General features: G+C 35.8%; 1 protein-coding gene across 5 annotated transcripts in view; it reads left to right on the top strand.

Annotated features, from left to right (window-relative positions):
• PTPN4 (protein tyrosine phosphatase non-receptor type 4) overlaps positions 1-25,049 on the top strand; it is a 220,212-nt gene that overhangs the window by 82,814 nt on the left and 112,349 nt on the right. For all 5 annotated transcript variants that reach the window (XM_070581110.1, XM_070581109.1, XM_070581112.1 and 2 more), the window contains exon 3: positions 7,806-7,913. In XM_070581110.1, coding sequence (XP_070437211.1) covers positions 7,806-7,913 — 108 coding nt within the window. The remainder of the gene's footprint in view (positions 1-7,805; positions 7,914-25,049) is intronic.

Here is a 25,049-nt window from a genome sequence, read left to right as displayed (position 1 = left end):
CACTCACACACAGACACACGTTTATATATGTGTGCGTGGGGGTGAGTATAATGGATCAGTTATAGTTGCTGTGGTTGAAGCAGGAAGCCCAAATTTGGCCATCTTGCAATTTTCTGCCCCGAGTGCATCAGCCCCTAAAGCTAAGTCTGCTCACTAAGCCCTAGGCACTGCATAGGATAGTTTTTAACTCTGGTTTAGCCTATCCCATAGGTTAGAGTTGGTGAAACTGGCCTAGATGGAAACAGAATCCACTCAAGGCTACATACTAACTAGCCAAGTAGGGACTTGGCCTATTTGCTGTTTCCGTTTTACCGTACTACGCTCCGAAGTATTCTTCCTGCCATAGGTCTCTAGAGCTGCTGCTTAGTGTTTTCTACAAACTTGTCTAACACATCTGTCCTTGTGCTTGTCCTGCCAGCAAAAATCTCACTTTTGCCTGGCAGTTGTAATTGACTTAAAATTCTAGTGATAAACCTAAGTAAATTCTGTTAGGGATGGTCTCGTCATCTTTAGAGAAAACTATTTCCAAATGCCTTGCTCTCTAAGTATCTTGTGAAGCAAGAAAAACTGAAGGACTAGGAATGCCTGCAAAGGGACTACAAGTAACATAAACTTTAAAATTTAGGCCACTTTATCATTTACTCATTCACTTACTCAACTAACCAAATATTTACCCATTGCCTTCTTTGGCAGTCACTGTTCTACCTACTGGGGATTTTCGTACATGTTAAGCTTCTCCATGAGCTATTTTCTTACTCTTCATTCTGACCCTGGGCAATCTCATCTACTATGTGGCTTCAGTATTTTTTACTTCCTATGATTGAGGTACTGTGTCTGCCCTATGAGTAAGGCCTGGGTGGAGGCCCCCAACTTCCTAGTCACCTATCCTGTGATTTAAAATTGGTAGCAAGGAGTTGTGATGCATGAGAAATGCTGGTGGCCAGCCCCTTCTGCAGAGATACTGTATCCTTTGGCTAAGATCTGAGGATAAGGAATTTCCATTTTTGCCATACTTACCTGGAGTGGAGCTTGCATAGTGTTGGCCTGGGAAGAGGAGAAAGGAAGTGGGTCATGGCTTAAGTGCCACAGACTTTCCTTGTTCTTACTGAAATTTAGTAGAATTTCTTGAAAAAATGCTATTTGATTTGTTGTATGCTCTTAGGACAATTCCATGAGACTTTAAATTCTTGGCTTTTTTGTTTTTGTTTGTTTTTTAATTATTTTCACCAGCAGTAGTTGTTTTGCTGGGGAGCAGGTTCATGGAGCTTCTTTCTTAGCATGATTACCTGATTGATTTTTGAGCATTGAACCAGCCTTGCATCTCTGGAAAATCCTACTTCGTCATTGTGTATAATCCTTTTGAGATATTGCTCAATTCCATCTGCTAATATTTTGTTGAGGAATTTTGCACCTATGTTCATAAGGAATATTTGTCTATAGCTTTCTTTTTTTGTACTGTCTTTGTCTGGCTTTGATATCAGGGTTATACTGGCTTCATAGAGTGAGCTGATTTTCTGGAGATAGGATGAGTAGAATTATTCTTAATTCTCATTTAAGTGTTTCTTGGAATTCTCCAGTGAAATCATCAAGCTAGGAAATTTCTTTTGGGGGGAGATTTTTTTTAAGTATTATTTCATTTGCAAAAATAATTATACAGCTATTCAAAGTATCTATTTCGTATTAGGTGAATTTTAGTAGGTTTTTGATCGTTTGAAGAGTTAGTGCATTTCATCCAAGTTGTCAGATTTATATGTATGACTACTTACCTTGTAAAGATATTTGGAGTGTGTACTGATATTCTCAGTTTTAATGTAATTGGTAATTTGTGTCTCCTCTCTCTTTTTTCTTTATTACTCTTGCTAGAAGTTTTTAAATTTTATTGATCTTTTCAAAGAACCAGATTTCCATAGATTTTTGCTCTTACGTGTGTTACTTGTTTTCTTCTGTTTATTTGCTTTTTCTAGTTTTTTTTTAAGGAGTTTAGACTATTGTTTTGAGACCTTTCGTTTTTTTTCTAATGTAAACATTTAACTCTGTAAATTTTCCTTTCATCTCTGCTTTGGCTGTATCCCACAGCCAAATTTTGATATGTTGCATTTTTTAAAAATTTTATTTTATTGTATTTTTTATTTCCCTGACTCCTCTTTATCTTGTGGGTTACTTATAAATGTGTTCTTTAATTTCTTGGTGTTTCATTTCTAAATTTTTCTTTATGTTACTGTTTTTCATTTTTACTTCTATGTTTTCATTTTGGTAAGTTTTTTTTTTTTATGACCCAAGATATGGTCTGTCTTGTGAATGTTGAAAAGAATGGGTATTCTGTTGTTGAGTAGAGTGTCCTGTAAATGTCAGTTCGATCCTGTTAGTGGATGTATTGTTGAGTTTTTTGGGTAGTTGGTCTTGTTAGTACATTTTACATACATAAATTATCATAGTATATTGGTAACAACATTTTACCACCTCGAGTGAAGTATAGAAACTTTTACCTTCCCCTCTTTATAACTGTCTTAAAATTTTTTCTTTACATACGTTGGCCAGCATATCAGATAATGTTAAAATTTCTGCTTTAACCATCAGACGTAATTTAATGCTAAAGACAAGCATAGGCTTTTATATTTTCCCCAATTTCTCCCATTCCTTTGTTGTTCTTTTCTGTTTTTCCAAGTTTCCTTGTATTATTATTTCCTTTCTGGGTGGAGAAATTTTTTAAGGCATTCTTTTTAGTCATAGTCTATTGGTGATAAATTCCCTTAAGTTTTCTTTTTTCTGAGAATGTTATTATTTACCCTTCATTCCTATAGAATATTTTCTCTTAGTAGAGAATTCTGGGTTGACACTTCTTTTCTTTCAGCACCTGGGAATTGTGGTGCCACTTCCTCTGGCCTTATGGTTGCAGATGAGAAATCTGTTTTAATTTGAATTCATATTCCCTTTAGGTAAGCATCTAATTCTTTTTCTAGATTTTTCAAGATTCTTCTTCAAGGTTCTTTCTTTTTTCTTTTGTTTTCAGTAATTTGATAATGACGTGTCTCAGGGTGGATTTGTTTGGATTCATTTTGATTGCGGTTCACTTGGATTCTTAAATCTGTGCTTTTGTGAAAATTTCAGCTAATATTTCCTCAAATATTTTATCATCTTGAAACTCTTTCTCTTTTTTTAGAGATTCTAGTGTAACATGATTGTTTTATATATCTATATATGTATGTGTATATATATATGTATTTTTTTTTTTTTTTCCCATTGTCCCACAGGTCTCTGAGGGTTAGGTCATTTTCTTCAGTCTGTTTTCTATGTGCTGTTTAGATTGGGTAATTTATATAGCTCTGTCTTGAAATTCCTTGATTGTTTTCTGTCTCATTTTTATTGAGCATATCTGGTCAGTTTTTATTTTATTTCTATTACTGTTGTGGGTTTTTTTTTTTGTATTTTGTTTTGGTTTTGCTGAGGAAGATTCACCCTGAGGTAGCATCTGTTGCCAGTCTTACTCTTTTCTTTATGTACATGAGCCGCTCCCACAGCATGACCACTGACAGATGCATGGTTTAGGTCTGCACCCAGGAACTGAACTTGGGCCACCAAAGCAGAACACACTGAACTTAACCACTAGGCCACTGGGGCTGGCCCTATTACTGTATCTTTTCAGTTACATATTTTTCATTTGGCTCTTTTATGTCTTCTGTTTTATTAGAGAAATTCTACTTTTTTCAGTTTTCTTCTTAGCATTCATAGTGGTTGAAACATTTTTATGATGGCTGCTTCAAAATTCTTGTCAGGTAATTCCAACATCTGAGTCATGGCCATGTTGGCACCTGTTCATTATTTTTCTCATTCAAGTTGAGATTTTCCTGGCTCTCTGTATGATGAGTGAGTTTAGAGAGTATCCTGGACATTTTGGGCAATATATTATTAGACTTTAGATCATATTCATATTCAATCTTTTTTGTAACAGGGAGTCACCCTGATAGCATATTTGGTCCTGACCTGCTTTTATAGGTTGTGATTCTAGTGATAATTTGGTTTCCAGAACCTTTTGCATTACTATTCTGGTCTACTTCATGTGTTATCCAGAGACCTGACTGAAAACCATGCCTGTATTCCACACTGTAGTTGAGTTTTTAAACCTTTTGCTCTTGTAATTTTGGTCACTTTCACATGTGGTTCTTATGGGTATCAAAGATTTCCTTTCAAGGGTTATCTCTTGTCTAATCTACCTCCTCTCCCAAATCTTCCTCCCTCTCTCTGGTTGGCAGATCCCACTTGCTACAGCTGGGTGGTGGTGGTAGTGGAAGTCAAGGCTTCACTCTCAGCTTCTACTGTCAGCATCCCAATGGGGGCTTCCAAGCCCTGCCTGTTACCACCAGGCTGAGGTGGAAATTCAGACTGTGCACTCAACGTCTACTGATACCTCAGGAGAGAGATACTGTGTATTGCAGCTTGCTGTTAGTTGGCAGAGAGTAAAAGACAAGACTTCCCACTTGCTGCCAGCTAGTATCAGGAGGCACTGGAGCTCTAGGTTCCCTACTTGATTTCCATGGCACTGCTAGGGACAGGCTCAGTTTTTTCCATTGGGTTTGGCAGGAGTAGGGTCAGCATTATCAGATTTCTCTCTTGCTAAATACCCTTTTCCTAATCATTTGGCTAGAGAAAGCAGGCTTCTCTTGGCCTCTTTACATCAGCGCCTATTGGCATTTCTGTGTTGTAGGATTCTCTAGCACCAAGTCTATCGTATATGGGAGGTGAAAAGAAAACCCATGATTGAGAGTCTGTAAATAAACCCATACATTTATGGTCAACAGATTTTACCAAGAGCCTTCAGTGGGGAAAGAATAGCTTCTTCAACATATGGTGCTTGGACAGTTGGACATCCACACGCAAAAGAATGAAATTGCATCCCTACTAGGTATATACCTACTGTATACAAAAATAAACTCAAAAAGTTTGCTAAAGAACTGCATGTAAGAGCTTAAACTATATAATTTTTAGAAGAAAATACATGGGTAATTCTTCATGACCTTAGATTTGGCAGTGAATTCTTAGATATGACACCAAAAGCACAAACAGCAAAAGAAAAGAATGAGTAAATTGGGCTTTACAAAAATTAACAAGTTTTGTATATCCAAATATATGATCAAGAATGAAAAGATAGCCTACAAAATGGGAGAAAATATTTGCAAATTATATATCCAACAGGGGTCTAGCATCCAGAATATAAATAGAACTCTTAGAACTCAACAACAAAAAGGATTATCAACCCAACTTTAAAAAATGGGCAAAGGACTTGATTAGACATTTCTCCAATGATAGACAAATGACTAGGAAGCACATGAAAAAATGCCCGATGTCATTAGTTATTTTGGAAATACAAATCAAAACCACAATGAAGTACCACTTGATATCCACTGGGATGGCTTTAATCAAAAGAATAGAAAATAACAGATGTTGGCTAGGATATGGAAAATTGGAACCCTCGTGTGTTGCTGGTGGGAATGTAAAATGATACAGCCACTGTGGAAAGGAGTTTGATGGTTCCTCAAAAAGTTAAACAGAATTTCCATATGATCCATCAATTCCACTTCTGTATATATGCCCAAAGAATTGAAGGCAGATACTTGTACACCAGAGTTCATGGCAGCATTATTTGCAGTACCCAAAAGGTGGAAACATTCCAAATGTTCATCAACTGATGAACAAATTGTGATATATCCATATAATGGATTATTTAACCATAAAAGGGAAATTAAGTGTGGCTACATTGTACAACATAGAAGAACTCTGAAAACATAGCGAGTGAAAGAAGCCAAATACAAAAGGTCGCATATTGTTCCATTCCATACATATGAAATATCCAGAATAGGTAGATCCACAGAGACAGAAAGCAGATTAGTGGTTGCCAGGGCCTGAGGGAAAGGGGAAAAAGGAATATTTTTAATTGATATGGTATTCTTTTGGGGTGATGAAAATGTTTTGGAACTAGATAAAAGTGATGGTTGGACAATATTGTGAATGTCCTAAATGCCACTGAATTGCACACTCTAAAATGGTTAATTTTATATTATAAGAATTTTACCTCAATAAAAAGAAATGGAGCCAGGCTGCCACCTTCTTTTCACCTTTCAGAGTTTTCTTATTTTTAATGTTTGCTTGTCTTTTTTTTTAGTTTCACTTAGCTGGAGGTATAGGGAGAAATGCATCTACTTCGTCTTGTCCATAGAAGAGTACCTTAGACTCATCTTAGTAGCTTTTTTAAAAAACTAATGCTTGACCTCTATCCTGGAGCAGTTTAATGAGAATGGGAGAGGGGTGAGGGAGGTGAGTTGCATCAGTATAAAAACTGTTCACGGGTTATTGGAATGGGGACCTCTGTTGTGAAGCACTGTTTGAAGCACGTGCTTCTCGCCATTAATGAGTTTTGCAAATAGCCATTTCACCCAGTCTGGCCAATAAGACGTGATGGGAAGCTCTTTGTAAGATAACCTTACAAGGAAGGTTGTTCTTTTGAACATTGTCATGGTATGGGTATGAATCTTAAAATTTCTGTTACCATCTTGCTAACAGCCTACAAATGCAGCCAACACCAGGAATGTGAATAAGAGAGATGGAAAGAAACCTCGTACTTGGTTACATCTCTCATTTGCTGAATTAGCCAGTTCTGAAGTCTGTTATACCCCTGTACTTTTCATCATATGAGAAAATATGTGTCCTTATTGTTTCAGCTCTGAGTTTTGATTCTAACTTATACCTGGAAGCTTACCAAACTACTGTAGCTAATGAAAGGAAAACTTAATTGTAAAATATACCACTGTTTACTAACATGTTTTTCTAATATTTGTCTTAATACTGCAGTGAACATATTGGTATGTATAGCTATTTCCCCCAATATTGGATTTTATTTTTCGCTCAGGTTAGGATGCCAGAAGTAGTCAGTATTGTTATTGCTCTTGTGTAATATTTCCAAATTGCTTTCCCAACAGATTATATCTATCTGCAATGTTAGCAGCAATAAGTAATTTTTGTCCTACTTGTTGGATTTTACTTTTTGGATTATTGTTTGCTCATGGCATGTCATTATAGTGTTCCACTTTGATTTCTTCTGTTACTGAACATGTTGATCATTTCTTTATGTATTTATGTGTTAGTTACATTTATTTTTTAGGGAATTATCTAGTCATGCCCTTTGTACCACAACTTTGCAGATATGCAACTTACGGAAGTTACAGTTATTCTTACTAAAGCAATAGGATAATAAGTAATGCCTAAATGATAGAATTGGTGTGAGGTTAAAGTGAGATATTTTTCTAAAGTTCTGTGAACACTTTTATAATTAAAGTATTAATTCTTTATCAGTTTGTTGCAGGTAATTTTCACCTTTTTTGTTTCCCTTTTTGTGGCACTATTTATTTTACACACACAAATTTTAAATTGTATTTAGTCAAATACATCACTTTCTAGTCATAACTTAAATGGTAGAATAAAAGCAATAAGACAAATGATATGGATATATACATGAGTTAAGGTAGCAACAATATAAAATTACAGAAATACTGTGGTGATAGCCTGAAAGCAGAAGGCATTTTTAATCAAAAGTTTTCCTTCTATCTTCATATTTATTTTGTACTCTTTGAACCAGTTTGCCTAAAGTCACACTGTTTTTTAAGTACTGTGTCACATGTGAAGTCTCTATTCCCAACCACGTTGTTGGTGGGGAAACAGTTGCCAATTTAGTGGAAGAGGAGAAAAGTCCAAGAGATTAAAAATATGAAAGTCTATAGCCTGTCAGTGTTGATTTCCTTTTATTTTTCTTCCAGAAACATGATCAGGGGCAAGTTCTTTTGGATATAGTCTTCAAGCATCTGGATTTGACTGAGCGTGACTATTTTGGTTTACAGTTGGCTGATGATTCCACAGATAACCCAGTAAGTTTAAGCTGTTGTCTTTCATTTTCATTTTAGTTTTTCTCTCTTTTCAGAATACAAAGTCTTTTCTGATTTATAGTGTTCACTGATTTAGTGAGTTTTTAAATTAATTTTATTAGAAGTAATTCTTTTGCCTTTGTTCCTCATTTTCTTGATGTTTTCATCTGTCAGTTTATTCCCTTAAGGTTTTCGTAATTATAAGTCAATCTGTAAATCTAGCACTGATTTCTTTCTTTATGTGTCTTAAACAACTGAGAAGCAAATCTATGCTTCTTGACGTAAAGAGAGAAAATTGGGCATAAAGGTTCAAATATTAACTTAATACTAAAATGTTGAAGTAAAATATTTAAAAATATTGTTGTATCTTAAGTCTTATGTAAATTAGCCTGCATTAAGATAAAATTAGTTTTTCATGGCATTCATGGTGAGCTGTTTCTAACCAAAATTCTTAATTTGTTGTGTAAATTTTCCAAAAAATTGAGATAGAGATTAAATTTCAGAGCTCTACAATTCTTGGGCATTAAGTTCCTTAGATTGGTACTAATTTTTCAGTGGTTGCAGTCATGATTCTTTTTATTGGAAAGATAAGATCATAGAAATAGAAGATAGCATGTGATGAATAACAGCAATGTTTAATTCTTTGTAAATTTATGTGGTTATACAGTGAGAGTCTTTTACAAAACAATACAGTATGCTTTTGATTAGTATAAGAGAATGACTATTTTGAAGGAAGTGTTTTGTATAGTTTAGAAAAATTGGAAGGTTGAAGAAATGATTCTGGATCAGTGTTTTAGAAATCAGTTTGTAAGGCCATATTAATAGAATGGCTATAGAAAATACAAATAACTCTTGTGAGAAAAGTAGAGTTTCTCGCTGTATTTCTTGTGTGTGTGCTCTCTCTCATATTCAGGATCCTAGGTCTCTGAATGAATGATTAGTGAGAAGTAAATACAAAATGTTCGATATTGCTTTTTCTTCATTACTGATTTTGTATGAAAAACTAGGAGGATGTTGTGGCTAAAACAAAGCAAGGCCCAGCTAGTGTCAGTGGAAATAAATACTTTTGTGCTGAACTAAAATAAAAACAAACTTTCCTCATACTTTGATGCCTTCACCAGATGACGTGAGCTTCTCCAGGGGCCTAGTGGAGTAGTTATTTCTTGGTAAATAAACAGACGTGAGAATGGAAGTGAGTAGAAATGTCAGTAATGTAGCCTTTCCCAGAAAGATAAATTGTTAGCCAGGGAAATACCTGAAAGGTGTCCACCACACTTCACTATGTGCAACATTGAAATAAAAAATAGATAATCCTTAGATTATCTTGCTGACACTCACAGCAGACCCTCTAGCTATAAGGCTGTCTTTAGATTGATTGGAGAAGTGACAAGACAACAAAGGAGAAAGAGACCAGCTACTTAGCACCATGGTCACTGCCGTAAGTATGAAAAACCATTATTCCTGAGAAAGTATTCCAGAAAGACTAATATTGAGATTACATAAATTACAAGAGATAAAAATTCTGTCGCATAAATTTGTATGCAAGAAGACATTTCTATTCTAAAACAATAACAGCAGGATGAATGTGGGGAAGCAGAGCTATTTTGAGCTGGGTTGATCTTTCTGCTATCTCCTACCTGGTCTTACTTTTCTATCTTGAGCATTCCTTCCCAAATAAGATATATTCCCAGGTCCAAGTGTCCAATTGGTAATGATCCAAAATAATTCTTCCTAAAAAATTAGAATTTTAAAGACCCAAAAGAAGCCTTAGAGATTATCTTGTCTAATAACCTTATTTTTCATGAGAAATTATCTCCCAGTCCAAGGAGATAAAGCCCGAGCTACTTGCTGGCATCAGTGAAACAAGACTTGGATCTCCTAACTCCCCATGCAACTCTTTTCCACAACACAACAATTTCTGTGTTTAAATGTTCAGAAGAGTCTGTGAAATACCAAAAATATGTCCAAAGAAGGACCTTTAGAGCACAGATTTTGTAAGTATTTTCCCATTTCTGGTTGCCAATATGAAATATATCAAGACTTTGAGGATAATTAATGGACTGAGGGAAAGGGATGCCATTCTTAAAAGGAGAAAGGAGTAAGGGAGTAACATTTATGCAACGTCAATTGAGGACTTGTTAGTAAACCAAATTCTCAGAATAATCTTATGAAAGTATCATTAAAGTTCTTTTAAAGATGAAAAACTGAGGCTTACAAAACTTATTTACAAAACTTATTTAATGACAGAGATAATTAAGTAGCTGAGAAAAGATTTGAACTTGTACCTGATTCCAAAGCCTATATACTCTTCCTACCGAAAACTGTTGCTTCCCAAGAGATGATGACGTAGATGCACATGACTCATAAAAATGAACATACTGAGGAGAGGAGGTACCATACAATGAAATTACCAGCAGGGATGAAAAGGAATTTGACACTATTCTAAAAGGATTAATCCTTATCAGTCCTTAGTTCAGAGTTTTTCATCTTAAAGCTTGTCTATGTTATATATATGTATATATGTATATGTGCTCATATATGTTGCATATGTATGTTATATGTATGAGTTAGAGGATCAGAACTAACATTGTCTTAGGTACATAGACATTGAAATTAATTTAATTGGACTTATAACCGATACACTAAAAAAGCACCCAGCGTTTTATTGTGGTCTTATACGTAACAAATATTAGAATCTTAGTTGACTATCCTTTTCTTTAGAATTTTCCTTGGTAATGAGTGCCATTGCAACAAACAAAATTTCTTAAAGAAAAGCTTTGACTTGTTGAATTTTCTCCTGCTTTCATTTAAAAACTGTTTATTACAGCTTTAGCTGTTAGCATAATGTCTTGTATAATAGTAGTATTTAGTCATTGTTTGAGCAAGCGAAGTAATGAGTAATGACATGGTTATAATTTATTATGCATAATTTCTTTAATTTTATAAGCACTTAAAGTTGGCTGTTCCTTTGTGGCCTTTATCAGCATGATGTTCATCAGAGCCTGGAGATTATATTATTCACGTGCATTTACTTTTTTATTTTATTTTTCCCCTAAAGTGAATAAGAGTCGATTTCTCTATTACTGTTGACTTATTTTTCCTGCAGTTTCGTCCTTTTGATACTTTGTGTTGTGGTTATGATATTTTACTGGTTTAGTACTGTTTTCATATTCCCTAGTCTTTTAGCTTTCAGACTTGAAGTTATATCAGAATTACCTGAAGGCTTCTTAAAAATACGGATTTTGGGCCCTATGCCTAGAGTTTCTGATTCAGAAAATCTGGTGTGGAGCTCAAGAATTTGCATTTCAAACTAGTTCCCTGGAATGCTTATGCTGCTAGTCAAAGGAACCACATTTTGAAAATCACTGTTCTAATCCAGTAGGCTGTTAATTAAGACTACTGAAGCAAGAATAATTCATAGAGAATAGCTTGGTTTATCCTTTGAAGATTCCTTTTACTTAACTCAGAGTTCTTGAATTACTTCATCAGGTTTGAGGAAATATATGAAAAGCTACATAGAGGATGACTTATTTCAACAAGCCATATTTTAGTACAATATGATTGCTAAAATGCTTGCTATTATTTCACATATGTCAGTATTTCTCTCGTATTCCTTTCATCTGTTTCTACTGCAATACATTAATTCAGGCTCTTATTACCTATTGTATAAACCTCTTTGGTAACCTGCAAAATGTTAGATTTTTGCTTTTGGTCTCTTTTAACCCTGTTCCATTTGGGAAGGGAATGACAGGGATCTGGGGTGCAGAGAAATGTTTCAGAGAGAAGCAGCATCATGTGGAAAGTTCCAGAGTGAAGAGAGATGAATGTTGCATTTGAGGAACTGAAAAATTTTTTTACTATTAAGAGAATATAGTGCAAGAGGAGAAGATGGGTCAAAGGTGAGGTTTGAGTAAAGTATGTCAGATCATGAAGTGCCTTTTAGTCTATGGTAAGATTATACTCACCTAAGGGTTTATTTACACAAATAACAGACTTCTGTTTTAAACATACCGCTTTGGTTACCGGGTAGTAGTGAGTGGCACATAGAGTTGCAAACTAGAGACAGTTGAGAGATTGTTGCAATAATGAAGCTACTAGGAAAGATGATGATTGACTATGAGGGATGAAGAAAAGTGGGTAAGTGCTTGAGCTATTTAGGTGATAAAGTCAACAGGACTTGTTGATTTGATTAAGGTAGAGTAGGTTCACGAGAGAAAGAGAGAAGTCAGGGTTATTATCTCACATTCTGTCTTTGGCAACTTCATAGACAGAAGAACCATGCAGAGCAAATAGTATTGTTGGTTTTATTTTTTAGTTACCAATTGTTTATTGCTAGCATATAGAAATACAGTTTATTTTGTATATTGACTTTGTATTATGCAGTCCTCCTAAACTCACTTAGTAATTCTAGTCAGTTTTTGTAAATTCCATATGATTTTCTACATAGATTATTATGTAAACATATGGTAAATTACAGTTATTTTCAAATTTTAAGCTAACTTTGTATTCCTGAGATAAACCCCAGGGTACACAATTAATTTTATATTAACCTTGTATCCTAAGACGTTGCTAAAGTCACTTATTACTTCTAGTGGTTTTTCAGTGATTCCTTAGAATTTTTTGTGTAAATCATGTCATATGTGACTAGGGACTGTTTCACTTCTTCCTTTCCAATCTTTATTCTTTTGGATTTTTTGCATTATTTTTTCATTCATTATTACATACTAAGACTACCAGGATAATAATGAATAGAAGTGATAGGAGTAAACTACCTAGCCTTGTTCCCTGTCTTAGGAGGAAAGTATTGGGTGTTCACTATTAAGTATGCTGTTAGCTGTAGGGTTTTAAAAAAAAATTGTGTAATTGAGGCATAATTTACGTAGAATAAAATTCAACACCCATTCATAATGAAAAGTCTCAACAAACTTGGAAAAGAAAGGAACATTCTCACTCTGATAAAGACATCTACTAAGCACTTAAGGTGCTTGGGGGAAATGTAGAATAAAAGCACAATGAGGGGGGCTGGCCCCGTGGCCGAGTGGTTAAGTTCGCACGCTCCGCTGCAGGCGGCCCAGTGTTTCGTTGGTTCGAATCCTGGGCGCGGACATGGCACTGCTCATCAAACCACGCTGAGGCAGCGTCCCACATGCCACAACTAGAAGGACCCACAACGAAGAATATACAACTATGTACTGGGGGGCTTTGGGGAGAAAAAGGAAAAATAAAAATCTTTAATAAAAAAAAAAAAAGCACAATGAGGTGTCACTAGGAAGTTAAGATTAAAGAGTCTCACAGTACCGCGTTGGCAAGGATAGGGAGCAACTATTCAGAATTGCTGGTAGGACTTTAAAAGGATACAACCACTTTGGAAAGTAGTTTGACAGTTTCTTGCAAAATTAAACATAGATTTACTATATACCCAGCAACCCCACTTTTAGGTATTTATCCAAGAGAAATGAGAATATGTTATGTGAAACCTTGTACACAAATGATCACAGTAGGTCTATTCATAATAGCTCAAACTTGAATTAACTTTAACATCCAGCAGTAAGCGAATTCATGAAAAATAATCGTATTTTTAAACAGTGAAATGCTGTATGATATAAATCATTATTCCATTTATATTAAATTGTAGAACAATCAAAACTGCTATACAGAGACTGAAAGCAGATCAGTGGTTACCTGAGGGCTTGAGGACTGAATGCAAAGGGGCACAGGGAACATTTTAGGATGATAGAGAGATCTTGATTGTGATGGTGGTGGTTACGACCTGTATATATTTGTCACAACTTAGTCTCTATATTGCAAATGAGTCTAGTCAGTCTGGCTGGGCCCACAGTCCATATTCTGTTTCCCTTTGGGCGAATAGTTATTTCCATTCATTTCTTTAAGTTTCCAACAGCTGCTTTTTTCTGGGGCTTTGGGGTCTTCCTCTGCATGCAAAAGTTTAATTGTCAGCTGGAGTTGAGGTGGCCTTTATATATGTATTTTAGAGCTAATCCTGTCTGCTGCTTCTTCCCTTTCAGGATTTCCTCTTCAAGTTTCTGGGTGTCCTGCCACTCCTACTTGAACTCTCTCCAAGGACACCTCAAGTCAGTAAGGCTGTCCCCTGCCTTGTGTAGGGTTTGAGATTGCCCTCAGGCAAAAAACTGCAAATGAATAAATCTTGCAGTTTTTCTGTTTTTCAAGAGTAGACTTAACTCTTATTTCTGCCTGCTTTCGGTTGCTTTCCAGTGTCAAGTATTGCACGTGCGTGCACACACAGACACACAAAATAAAAATGAGTGCCATGAGCAGGCAAGAAATTTGAGGGATTTCATAGAAGATTCAGTGCTGACAAGGCAGAGTGGAAGAATCAAACAGAAGAAACCCTACTGAAAAAAGAGCGTAGGAGAGGAATTTTCTGGAGATGGGAATGTTTCAGGGTAATTCAGTACTGTTATCAAAATGATTAAGTGAGGAACTATTTGAGGCAGCTAGGTTACTGAGCCTTCTCTTTTCCTCTTTCTCTAGTTGAAGAGAGGGCAGTAGGTACAGTTCCCTCCTGAAATAAAGCAGTTTGCATGTTTGGGGGGAAGTAGAGAGAACTCATTTTTTTCTTAACAATATAATTATCTTGAGAGTCCAAGTGAATCATTTGGAACACTTTTTACGACTAGTAAGACTTAAAGTTCAACAAACGCATCGATAACTTTTTGTATGTCAGTTAGGGGAGTAATCTAACAAAATAGCAAATTAAGTTTTCTTTAGAAACCTAAATCCATTAAACTTTTGACACTAGAGGTGTCAAAACCTATATGAAAAAAACTATAAAACGTTACAGGAAGATAGAATAGAAGACATGAATAAATGGAGAAGTAACATTTTCATGATGAGGAAGACTCAGTGCTGTAAAGATCTCAATACTACTAATTTTATTGGTGAATTCAATGCAGTTGCTAGTTAGAACCTGAACCGAGCTTTTTTGATAGAATTGACAATATGATCTTCAAGTTCATCTGGAAGAGAATATGGATTAAAAATAGCCAGATATATAATATTTAGATAAACAACTTGTCCTAAGAGATATAAAAATATAATATGCTATAGTACTTAAATAGTGTGGGGTTAAATAGACATAAACAAATGGGGTAGATGAAACCGTTCAAGAATAGATTATTATAATAGTGGCATTTCAAATAAGAAAAGGTGAACAATTGGTCGAAGCTGGAAAAAAGTACTTTTTAGATTCCTAATTGATACCATATACAAAAATAAATTCCAGTGTAAATTTAAATATAACACAATAGTATACAACTGTTATATAAAAATCTGTAATAATAGTTTATAATATTTACTTGGTATAATCATCCCAGGCAGGAATAGTCCAAGCACTTATAAAAGAAGTGCTGACAGATTCCACTGCATAACATTTGGAATGTACAGTGAGAGACACTCTACTGAAAGTAAAAATACAAGCCACCAACTGGAGGAAAATACTTAACAACATATGTAATAGATTATGTAAAAGAACTTCTACAAATAATAATTAAAAGTCAGATAACCCAATAGAGCAAAGTATGAATGACAAACATAGGACAAGATGTTCAGTTGCCCTGCTAAATCAGAGATAAGCCAGATAAAATTACAATGAGATAACATTCTTTGCATACTAAATTAGCAAAAATGTAAAGATTCATAATACCTATATCTGGTAAAGGTTTGGGGAAGAGTGGATTCTCAGACACTTGGTAAGGATGTAAAGTGAAAAAGTCTTTTTTTAAGGCAGATGGCAGCATGTATCAAAACTTAAGCTTTACTATATGCAACGGTTTCTCTTGCAGCATCATTTGTAATAGGAAATAGTAATGGAAAAACATAAATACATATCCATAGGAGAATAGTTCAGTAAAGTATGGGACTTCCACTCAAAGCAAATGTGCATCCATTAAAAAGATTGAAGTATTTGTGCTGACATGGAAGACCACAAAACATGTTAAGTAAATAATTAGTTAAAAATAAATAAAATTTAAAATAATAAAATTAAAGAAAAGATAAAAACATACCCAATAAATATATTAAAATCATTGATATATAAAAATCATTGTACAGTGTATATACCACAGCATTTACTAATACGTGAACGCTGGTTATCTCTGAGGAGGAGAGAGTGGAATTGGGAGAACCATGATAAAGAACTTTTACATTTTATGCCGTGTGTGTGACTTGAATATTTTACTTTGATGTTGTTTTCAGGTGTTTTCATAATAATTTTATTATTGAAAAAAAAGGGTAAGAGATCATTCATCCAAACTTGGCTGTTTTTCCAAATCTTTTGAGAAGCTTAAGAAATGTTGATACTTCATGCCTAGGGATTCATGGTACTTGATCTATGCAAACCTAAGTATTTTAGGAAAAGTTCCCTTTGTCTGATACTCATTGACCAATATTCACAGCCACCCGTTTGGTTTGGTCACCTAATTTTACTGATGAAGAAAGAGACTCTTGAGAGGTTGAAAGGGAACTGTAGTGGGAAAGTGTTCACGTCAGGATTCATTTCAGGGCCCATGAGTTCTCTGGCATTGTTTTTGTGGTGGTTTTTAAAAATCTACCCAGGGTAGCATAACTATTGAGAGACAAAGTTGGGATCAAATCTGAATTTTTCTCCCCTTTTCTTTCTGCTCTGCTATTGAGCCTCTTTTATTTACTTGTATGGTTGGATTTTTAGTGGGACTAAAGGCCAAGAAGAAAGTTAAGCCTGCACATGGTGCCTTTCCAGATTCTTTTATGTGAAAGATGCTCAATTCAAATGAAATAAAAAAATTGCTGATGTTTCCCTTTATCCCAATTTTCTAACCTGATTTTTAACAAGAAATAGGATTGATTTATAAAACAAAGAAAAAGTTAATATCACAGTATGTATAGCTACCCTCAAGACAAGTAATGGCAGCTAGGTTTCTGAAAATGGTTGGAAAATGGACCATTTTACAGATTGGATATGCAGGCCACTTGATCTATGCTATCTTGTGTATAAATGCTTTCTCATCCTGAAGTGTCTTACCTCTGCCTTGACTTGCATCTCTCACCCCTCAACCCATCACCTTTCCTCTCTAACTTCACATTTTTTAAGACTTGAAGTAAAAGTCACTTTCTCTCTAAAGCTTTTGCTCACCACCACTGCCCCCAGGTGTAGTTTACATCTTTCTCTTATATCCCTTTGGCAGTTAAAATGCTTTCTTGAGCTGATATGTTTCATGACTTACAAATTCTTGAGGCTGCTCTTTAGGTTGGTATCACCCCAGTACTTGGCACAGTACTGGCACAAGAGGAATCAGGAGGTAAAAATATGGCTATATATTTGGGCAGATGCTACTTTCTTAAAAAGAACTAAGGCAGTTTACAGTAGGAACACTGAACACTTTGGAGTTAATTAACAAACTTATTAAAAGAAAATTTTTTTAAACCATGCTGATATTTCCAGTTTGTTACCCATTTGATATTCCATCATAATTGTTAGTATTTGTTCCTTAGTCTTGTGCACATACGTCTAGTTAAGTGTATTTGTTGTATTTTCTCTCTTTGTCTCTCTCTCTCTCCTTCCCTTTCTTTCTCTCCTGTTCTTTCTCTCTATTGTCTATTCCAAAATAGTTTGACTTTTTCATTGTAATAAAAAATGCCCTTTAGTATGAATTTAAGACATATTATAAAAAATAGGTCATATTATCACTAAAATAAGGTTAGTAAAGACAAAGAAGATCATTTGATAATTTTTCCATAGGATAGAGGGTTTTTTCATAGGATTTTTAATTGGTGAATTAAAAACAAACTTCTGCATCTTTCAGTTCATTTTAAAAATTGTGATTTATAGGATTGCCAATATGTGTATACAAATCTAGTTTTTTCCCAGTTTTTGAACTTGCTATGATAGAGAAAAAGAATATTTTTTATAGTATGTACACTTGGAACAGTGATCTTGGAAAAAAGTACTAATTGAGCACATGATTGGTAAGTAGTAAGTAACCCCTTTAGCTTTCTGTGGTCATTGGGTTACAGTATGGTCTTTACTAAAAGGAAGCTCAAATTATTCTCTTGAAATTTTTCCCAACACACATATACAGAAATAGAATCAAAAGAGATGAAATGATCTTTGGCCTTGATTCATCTTCTCGTATCCCATCTGATGGACTTCCTCTGAGAAGTTGAAAAGCACTCTCAGTTGCTACGTTAGTGCTTTGGATGAATTTCAAAAAAGTGCTGTTTCTTTTATATCTGTATTCTTTAGTGTTGCAGTATATTAGGAAGTTGTATGCATATAGTTTTAAGGCTTTGAAAATAATCCATTATTTAAATGTTTCTTGTTTCTTTTTTATAGAGATTGACTCAGAATAATATCTTTATCATAAAATCCTTTTTATTTCCCCTTTTGCTTTGTTTTCCCTTAAGATGAAGTCTTCAAACAAGTGTAAAGTATTCTTTCTTATTTATAACCCCACCACTCCAAGTTTTATTGTGAAATATTTCAAACATACAGAAAATATAGGAAATGTGAAAAAAGAAACAACCCAGCTTAAGAAATAAAACTTTGTGTGCAAGATGGCAGACTAGGAAAGAGCAGGGCCTTCTTCCCTCACAGAAACATCAAAAAAACAACTATAGACTGACAAAAGTAACCATATAGGAGCTCTGGAAACCAATCAAAGATCTACAACAACTAAGCAAACAATTAAGAAAAAGCCACATTCAAAACAGTAGGAAATTTTGTGGTATTTTATTGTACTTGCTCTACCCTTCCATAGCATGCACATTGTGGTCAGGGGGAAGCAGCCAAATTCTTAGTTCCCTCTCTTGGGACAGTAGAATCAGGGTGGAACTTGCTTGCAACATTCAGGTTTGTCTCTTGGCTACCTGAGGGACTGTTTTTGGTCTCAGTTGGCTTGGACAATAGTTTGGATCTCACAGTGGAAGCCGCAAAAACCAATGGCAGAAGCCATTGAAACTGCACATGAAAACTGCAGGGGGACTGCAGACATAGACACCTGAGTACAAGGAACTACAATGAGAGAAATTCAATAGAATATCTAAGACTTTAGAAGTAGCTGAGGTGAAACTCCTTAGGAAATCAGTCATTTAAAAGCAGATAGGGGAAATGGGTTAAAATACACATATACACACAGGCCCAGAGAGAACAGATACCCAGAAAAGACCTCAGAAGACTTTCAGCTTTCATGCTGGGCTGATCCTAAGGCTCAGGTGCTCACTAATTATTGAAGATCTTCCACACTGGTCTGCAAAGAGTGTGAGAGATGGCTGTTAGTTCAGTGTCCAGTTTTCAACAAAAGATCACTAGAAGTACAAGGGAACAAATTAAATCTCCAGAAACAGTCCCTGAAGAAACTCATGCATCAAACTTACTAGACAGAGACTTTAAAACAGCTGTCTTAAAAATATTCAAAGAGCTGGAGGGAAAAACAAAGAAATAAATCAGGAAAGTGATATAGGGACAAAATGAGAATATCAACAAAGAGATAGTAGTTATATAAAAAAAAGAACCAAACAGAAATTCTGGAGCTGAAAAAGACAATAACTGAATTGAGAAACTCCCTAGAGGGGTTCAGCAACAGACCCAAACAAACAGAAGAATGAATCAACGAACTTCAAGACAGGTCAAATGACTGACCTGTCAAAAAATTGAAATTATTGAGTACGAGGAGTGAAAAGGTAAAAGAATGAAAAAAGATAACAGAGCCAAAGGGACTTATGTGACAGCATAAGAACACCAATACATGCATTATGGGAGTCCCAGAAGGAAGAGAGAGTGAGAAAGAGGCAGAGCAATTATTTGAAGAAATAATGAGGAAAAATCTCCCCAAATCTGAGCAAAACCATGCATGTGTAAATACGAGAAGCCCACTGACTTCCACGTAGGATAAATCCAAAGAGTCACACGCTGGGACACCTTATATTTAAACAATTGCAAGGTATAGATGAAGAAAGAATCATGAATCCTGTCTCTTCTCCACAAGTAGGCAGACACATAAGGGATTCATAAAGAAGCTTTCAGGGAATTTCAGCCATAAAAATAAGCACTTAACAAAATAGACATCATCTTTTGAGGAAAGCCAACACTGAAAGAGATGCACTCAACTGAGTAAATTTTACACTTGTAGAAATTAGCAGTCTGTAAAAGTGGAAATAGTAGTGCCAATCGTGGGGTAATTTGGAGATGAAATAAATTTTTACATACAAAGTGCTTAGGACAGTACTTGGAAAATAGTAAGTGATTGATAAATATTAATTTATCAACAAACAAAAGGCCTATAATTTACATTGGCATGATTAGAGAGGATATTGCATCCATGCAAAGGGAACAGTGAAAGATTCTGGAAATTAAAGATATAATTGTCATAGAGGCTGGCCTGGTGGTGTAGTGGTTAAGTTTGTGCACTCCACTTCAGGAGCCCGGGTTTCACCAGTTTGGATCTTGGGCTGGACCTAGCACAGCTTGTCAAGCCATTCTGAGGCTGCATCCCACATAGAAGAACTAGAAGGATGTACAACTAGAATATACAAGTATTTACTGGGGCTTTGGGGAGGCAAAAAAAGAGGAAGATTTGCAACAGATGTTAGCTCAGGGCCAATCCTCCTCACCAAAAAGCATACCTTTCCAAAAAAAGCCTTAAAATATATAGATAGATAGATATAGATATATATAGATAGATAGATAGATAGATAGATAGTTGTCACAATAAAAAGCTCACTGGTTAGGATACATACAGTAAATGCTGTGGAAGACTTAATGCTTTTAACATTAATGGATGCAGCAAACATAATAATACAAGAACATAGAATGTTTTAATAACACAGCTAACAAGTTTAATCAGTCACATAACCTTTTTTTTTTTAAATACTGCATGTTAGAAGATATAAAACTAACTTGCAAATGCGAAATATTTTGCAGAATTAACAAGAAATTCTACCAGGGGAAAAGAATGAGCAGTTGGTTTTAAGAAGACCATAAACAGAACTCCATGCCTATTTAAAACTTCTTCATGAATGGATAGAGTTGATGAAATAGCCATCCCTATTTGCTATTTTTTCATTGGGTTATAATTGACATATAACATTAGTTTCAGGTATACAGTATAATGATTCAATATTTGTATATATTGTGAAATGATCACTACAGTAAGTCTAGTTAACATGCATCACCACACAAATTCTTTTTCTTGAGGTGACAACTTTTAAGATTTACTGTTAGCAACTTTCAAATATATAATACACTATCATTAATATAAAACATTAAATATTGTCACCATGCTGTACGTTACATCCCTAAGACTTATTTCATAAGTAGAAGTTTGTACCTTTTGATCCCCTTCACCCATTTCATCCATGCCCTACCCCCCACCTCTGGCAGCCATCAGTCTGTTCCTTGTTTTTTGCTTTGTTTTGTTTTGTTTTTGTTTTAGGTTCCATATGCGAGTGAGGTCATAGGTGTTTACCTCTCTCTCTCTGACTTATTTCACTTAACATAATGCCTTCCAGATCCATCCATGTTGTCACAAATGGCAAAATTCCCTTCTTTTTTATGGCTGAATAATATTCCATTTAATGTGTGTCCCACGTTTTCTTTACCCATTCATTGATGGACACTTAGGTTACTTCCGTGTCTTGACTATTGTAAATAATGCTGCAGTGAACATGGTGGGGAATGCATATTTCTTTTCAAGTCATTGTGTTTGTTTCTGTCTTATGCATACCAGAAGTGGAATTGCTGGATCATGCACAAGTTCTATTTTTAATTTTTTGAGGAGCATCCATACTGATTTCTATAGTGGCTGCACTGGTTTACATTCCCACCAAGAGTACACAAAAGTTCTTTTTTCTCCACATCCTCAGCAACTTGTTATCTCTTCTTCAAGGCCAATGTTTCCCAGAATATGAGTATATTCTGCCTGGATGATCTACCTATTGTTGAAAGTGGGCATTAAAGTCCCCTACTATTATTGTATTGCTGTCTATTTTATTTGTCCTTTTAGATCTCTTAATATTTGCTTGCTATATTTAGGTTCTACTGTGTTAGGTGCCTAAATCTTTACAAATGTTATATCCTCTTGTTGAATTGACCCCTTTATCATCATATAGTGACTTTCTTTGTCTCTCATTACAGTCTTGGTCTTAAGATCTATTTTATCTTTTATAAGTATAGCTACCCAGCTTTCTTTTGGTTTTGTTTTGCATAGAATATCTTTTCCCATCCCTTTACTTTCAGTCTGTACATGTCCTTACCTCTGAAGTGAGTCACTTGTAGGTAGTATATAGTTGGGTCTTGTTTTTTTGTCCATTCAGCCACTCTGTATCTTTTGGTTGGAGAATTTAGTCCATTTACATTTAAAACAATTATTGATAGGTATGTAATTTTTGCTATTTCGTTAGTAGTTTTCTTCATTTGTGAGTTGATGATTTTCTGTAGTGGTATGCTTAGATTCCTTTCTCTTTGTCTTTTGTGTATCTACTGTAAGTTTTTGCTTTGTGGTTACTGTGAAGATTACATAAAACAACTTACATTTATAACAGTCTATTTTAAGTTGATAACTTAAGTTTGAGCACATTCTAAACCTCCACATTTTTACTCTTCTCCCCACATTTTATGTTTTTGGTGTCACAGTTTACATCTTTTTACCTCGTGTATCCATTAACAAATTATTGCAGTTATTTTTACTAGTTATGCTTTTAACCTCCATACTAGCTTTATAAGTGATTAACCCACCACATTTACAGCAATAGATTATTCTGAATTTTTCTATTTATTTTCCTTTACCAACGAGACTTGTGCTTTCATGTTTTCCTGTTACTAATTAGCGCCCTTTGTTTCAGTTTAAAGAAGTCCCTGTAACATTTCTTGTAAGACCAATTTAATGTTGATGAACTCCTTTAGTTTTGGCTTGTCTGGAAAACTCTTTATCCATCTTCAGATCTGAAGGACAGCTTTGTCAGATAGAGTATTCTTGGTTGACAGTTTTTTTCTTCAGCACTTTGAATATATTGTGCCACTCGCTTCTGGCCTGCAAAGTTTCCAGTAAAAGTCTGTGTATTGTCTTATGGGGGTTCTGTTTTATGTAACAAGTTGTTTTTCTTTTGCTGCTTTTAAGATTTTCTCTTTGTCTTTAACTGTTGACACTTGAATTATAATATGTCTTAGTATGGATCTCCTTGGGTTTATCTTGTTTGGAACTCTCTGGAATTCTTGCATCTAGTTGTCTGTTTTCTTCCCCAGGTTAGGCGTATTTTCAGCCATTACTTCTTCAAATAAGATTTCTGCCCCTTTCTCTCTCTCTCCTACTTCTAGGACCCCTATACTGTGAATGTTGGTCCACTTGATATTATCCCATAAGTTCCTTAAGCTATCTTTACTCTTTTTCATTTGTTTTTCTTTTTGCTGCTCTGAGTGGGTGAGTTTCACTGCCCTGTCTTCTGTTTCACTGATCTTTTCTTCTGCTTGATCTAGTCTGCTGTTGGATACCTCTATTTTACTTTTTAGTTCAGTTATTGTCTTCTTCAGTTCTGTGACTTCTGTTTGGTGTTTTCCCATGTTTTCTGTCTTTTTCTTGAAAGTCTCACTTTGTCCATCCATTCTTCTCCCAAGCTCTGTGAGCATCTTTATGATTGTTATTTTGAACTCTTTGTCTGGTAAATCATTGATCCCTGTTTGATTAAGGTCTTTTTTTGAGGTTTTATGTTGTTCTTTCATTTGGAACATATTCCTTTGTTTGTTCATTTTTCTTGACTCACTGTATTGGTTTCTATGCATTGGATAAAACAGCTACCTCTCCCAGTCTTGAAGGAGTGGCCTTGTATAGGAGATGAACCTTGTCATTCAACCCTGCCCTAGCTCTTGGTTGTCTCCCAAACCTTTGTGGTTGTCCAAGCAGCCTGTTTTATTTTTAGTGGCTCCCACTGATGACCTGGGTCAGGGCAGAGGGAGAGCACAAAGATGGCAACCGCTGGCCTCCTTCCCCAGAGGGCACCTAAATAGGTTCTTGGATGTATGCCAAACCAGAAGTCTGACCCTCAGGTGACTGCTCCAACACAATAGGCCAGGTGTATTTCAGTCTGCTGTCTCTGGGCTAAGCCATGGGAATGGTAGCCAGCCAGAACTGTTTTTCCGTTTTTTACAATCCCGTAGGACCCATGAATGCAAGCCACACTGGCCACCAGAACCAGGTGATCAGGGGATGTCCCCTAGGAGGCAGCCACAAAAATTGGGCACCAGACACATATTCACGCTCTCCTCTCGAGACACTAGTGATCTGGAGTGCAGCAAAGGAAGAACTAGAAGATAGCGTTTGCCCTCTGAGGTCTCTGGAGAGAATTACAGTTGGCCCTTTGATGTGTATTTAATTAGAAGCCTGTTCCTCTGGGGCAGCCATGAAGATAAGCTAATAGGCCTCTCTTACAGAAAGACCGGGTGCTTCAATCTGTTGCCTCTCTGCTGTGCCTGACGCTACTAGCCGGTTAAGAACTCTTCCTCCATTTGTTAGTCTTGTGGGACCAGCATGCTTGTGCCCCGCTGGCCACCAGAGCCAGGCTATCTACAGGTGTCTCCTGGGTGGCAGCTGCAAAAATCAGGGCACCATACAAGGAATATACAAGTTCCTTTCCAGCAGATACTAGCAACTTAGTGTGAAGCAGAGGGAGCGCACAAAGATGGTGCTTCTGGTCTCCATCTTTGGAGAGTATTTGAGTAAGCCCCTAGATGTGTGTTAAATTAGATGTCTTCTTCTCAGGCACATGCTTTAAGATAAGCAAATAAGCCTCTCACTGAAAGTCTGGATGTTTAGTCGGCTGCCTCTGCTCCACCCCCGGGGTGGGTGAGTCCCAGCAAGCTCTTTAAGAACTGTTTCTCAGTTCACAATAGCCTTGTGGATCTCATGGTCAGAAGCCCCACTGGCTTTCAGAGCTAGAGGTTTTGGGGGCTTGTCACCCAGGTGCAAATCTTAAAAGTTGAGTTGTGGGGTTCAAACCCTTCGTTCTTCAGGGAGATGCTCGGGGTTTTGAGTTCCCTCCATTGTGGGTTGCCACAGCAGGTGTGGGGTTTATGATGAGGCTGTCTCTCAGCCCCTCCTACCCACTTTGATGTGGATTTTTGTTTTCTCATTC

Source organism: Equus przewalskii, chromosome 17 (assembly GCF_037783145.1).
Source record: "Equus przewalskii isolate Varuska chromosome 17, EquPr2, whole genome shotgun sequence".
Taxonomy (NCBI): domain Eukaryota; kingdom Metazoa; phylum Chordata; class Mammalia; order Perissodactyla; family Equidae; genus Equus; species Equus przewalskii.
Note: the sequence above shows the minus strand (reverse complement) of the source record. Positions and strands in the feature narration are given on the sequence as shown.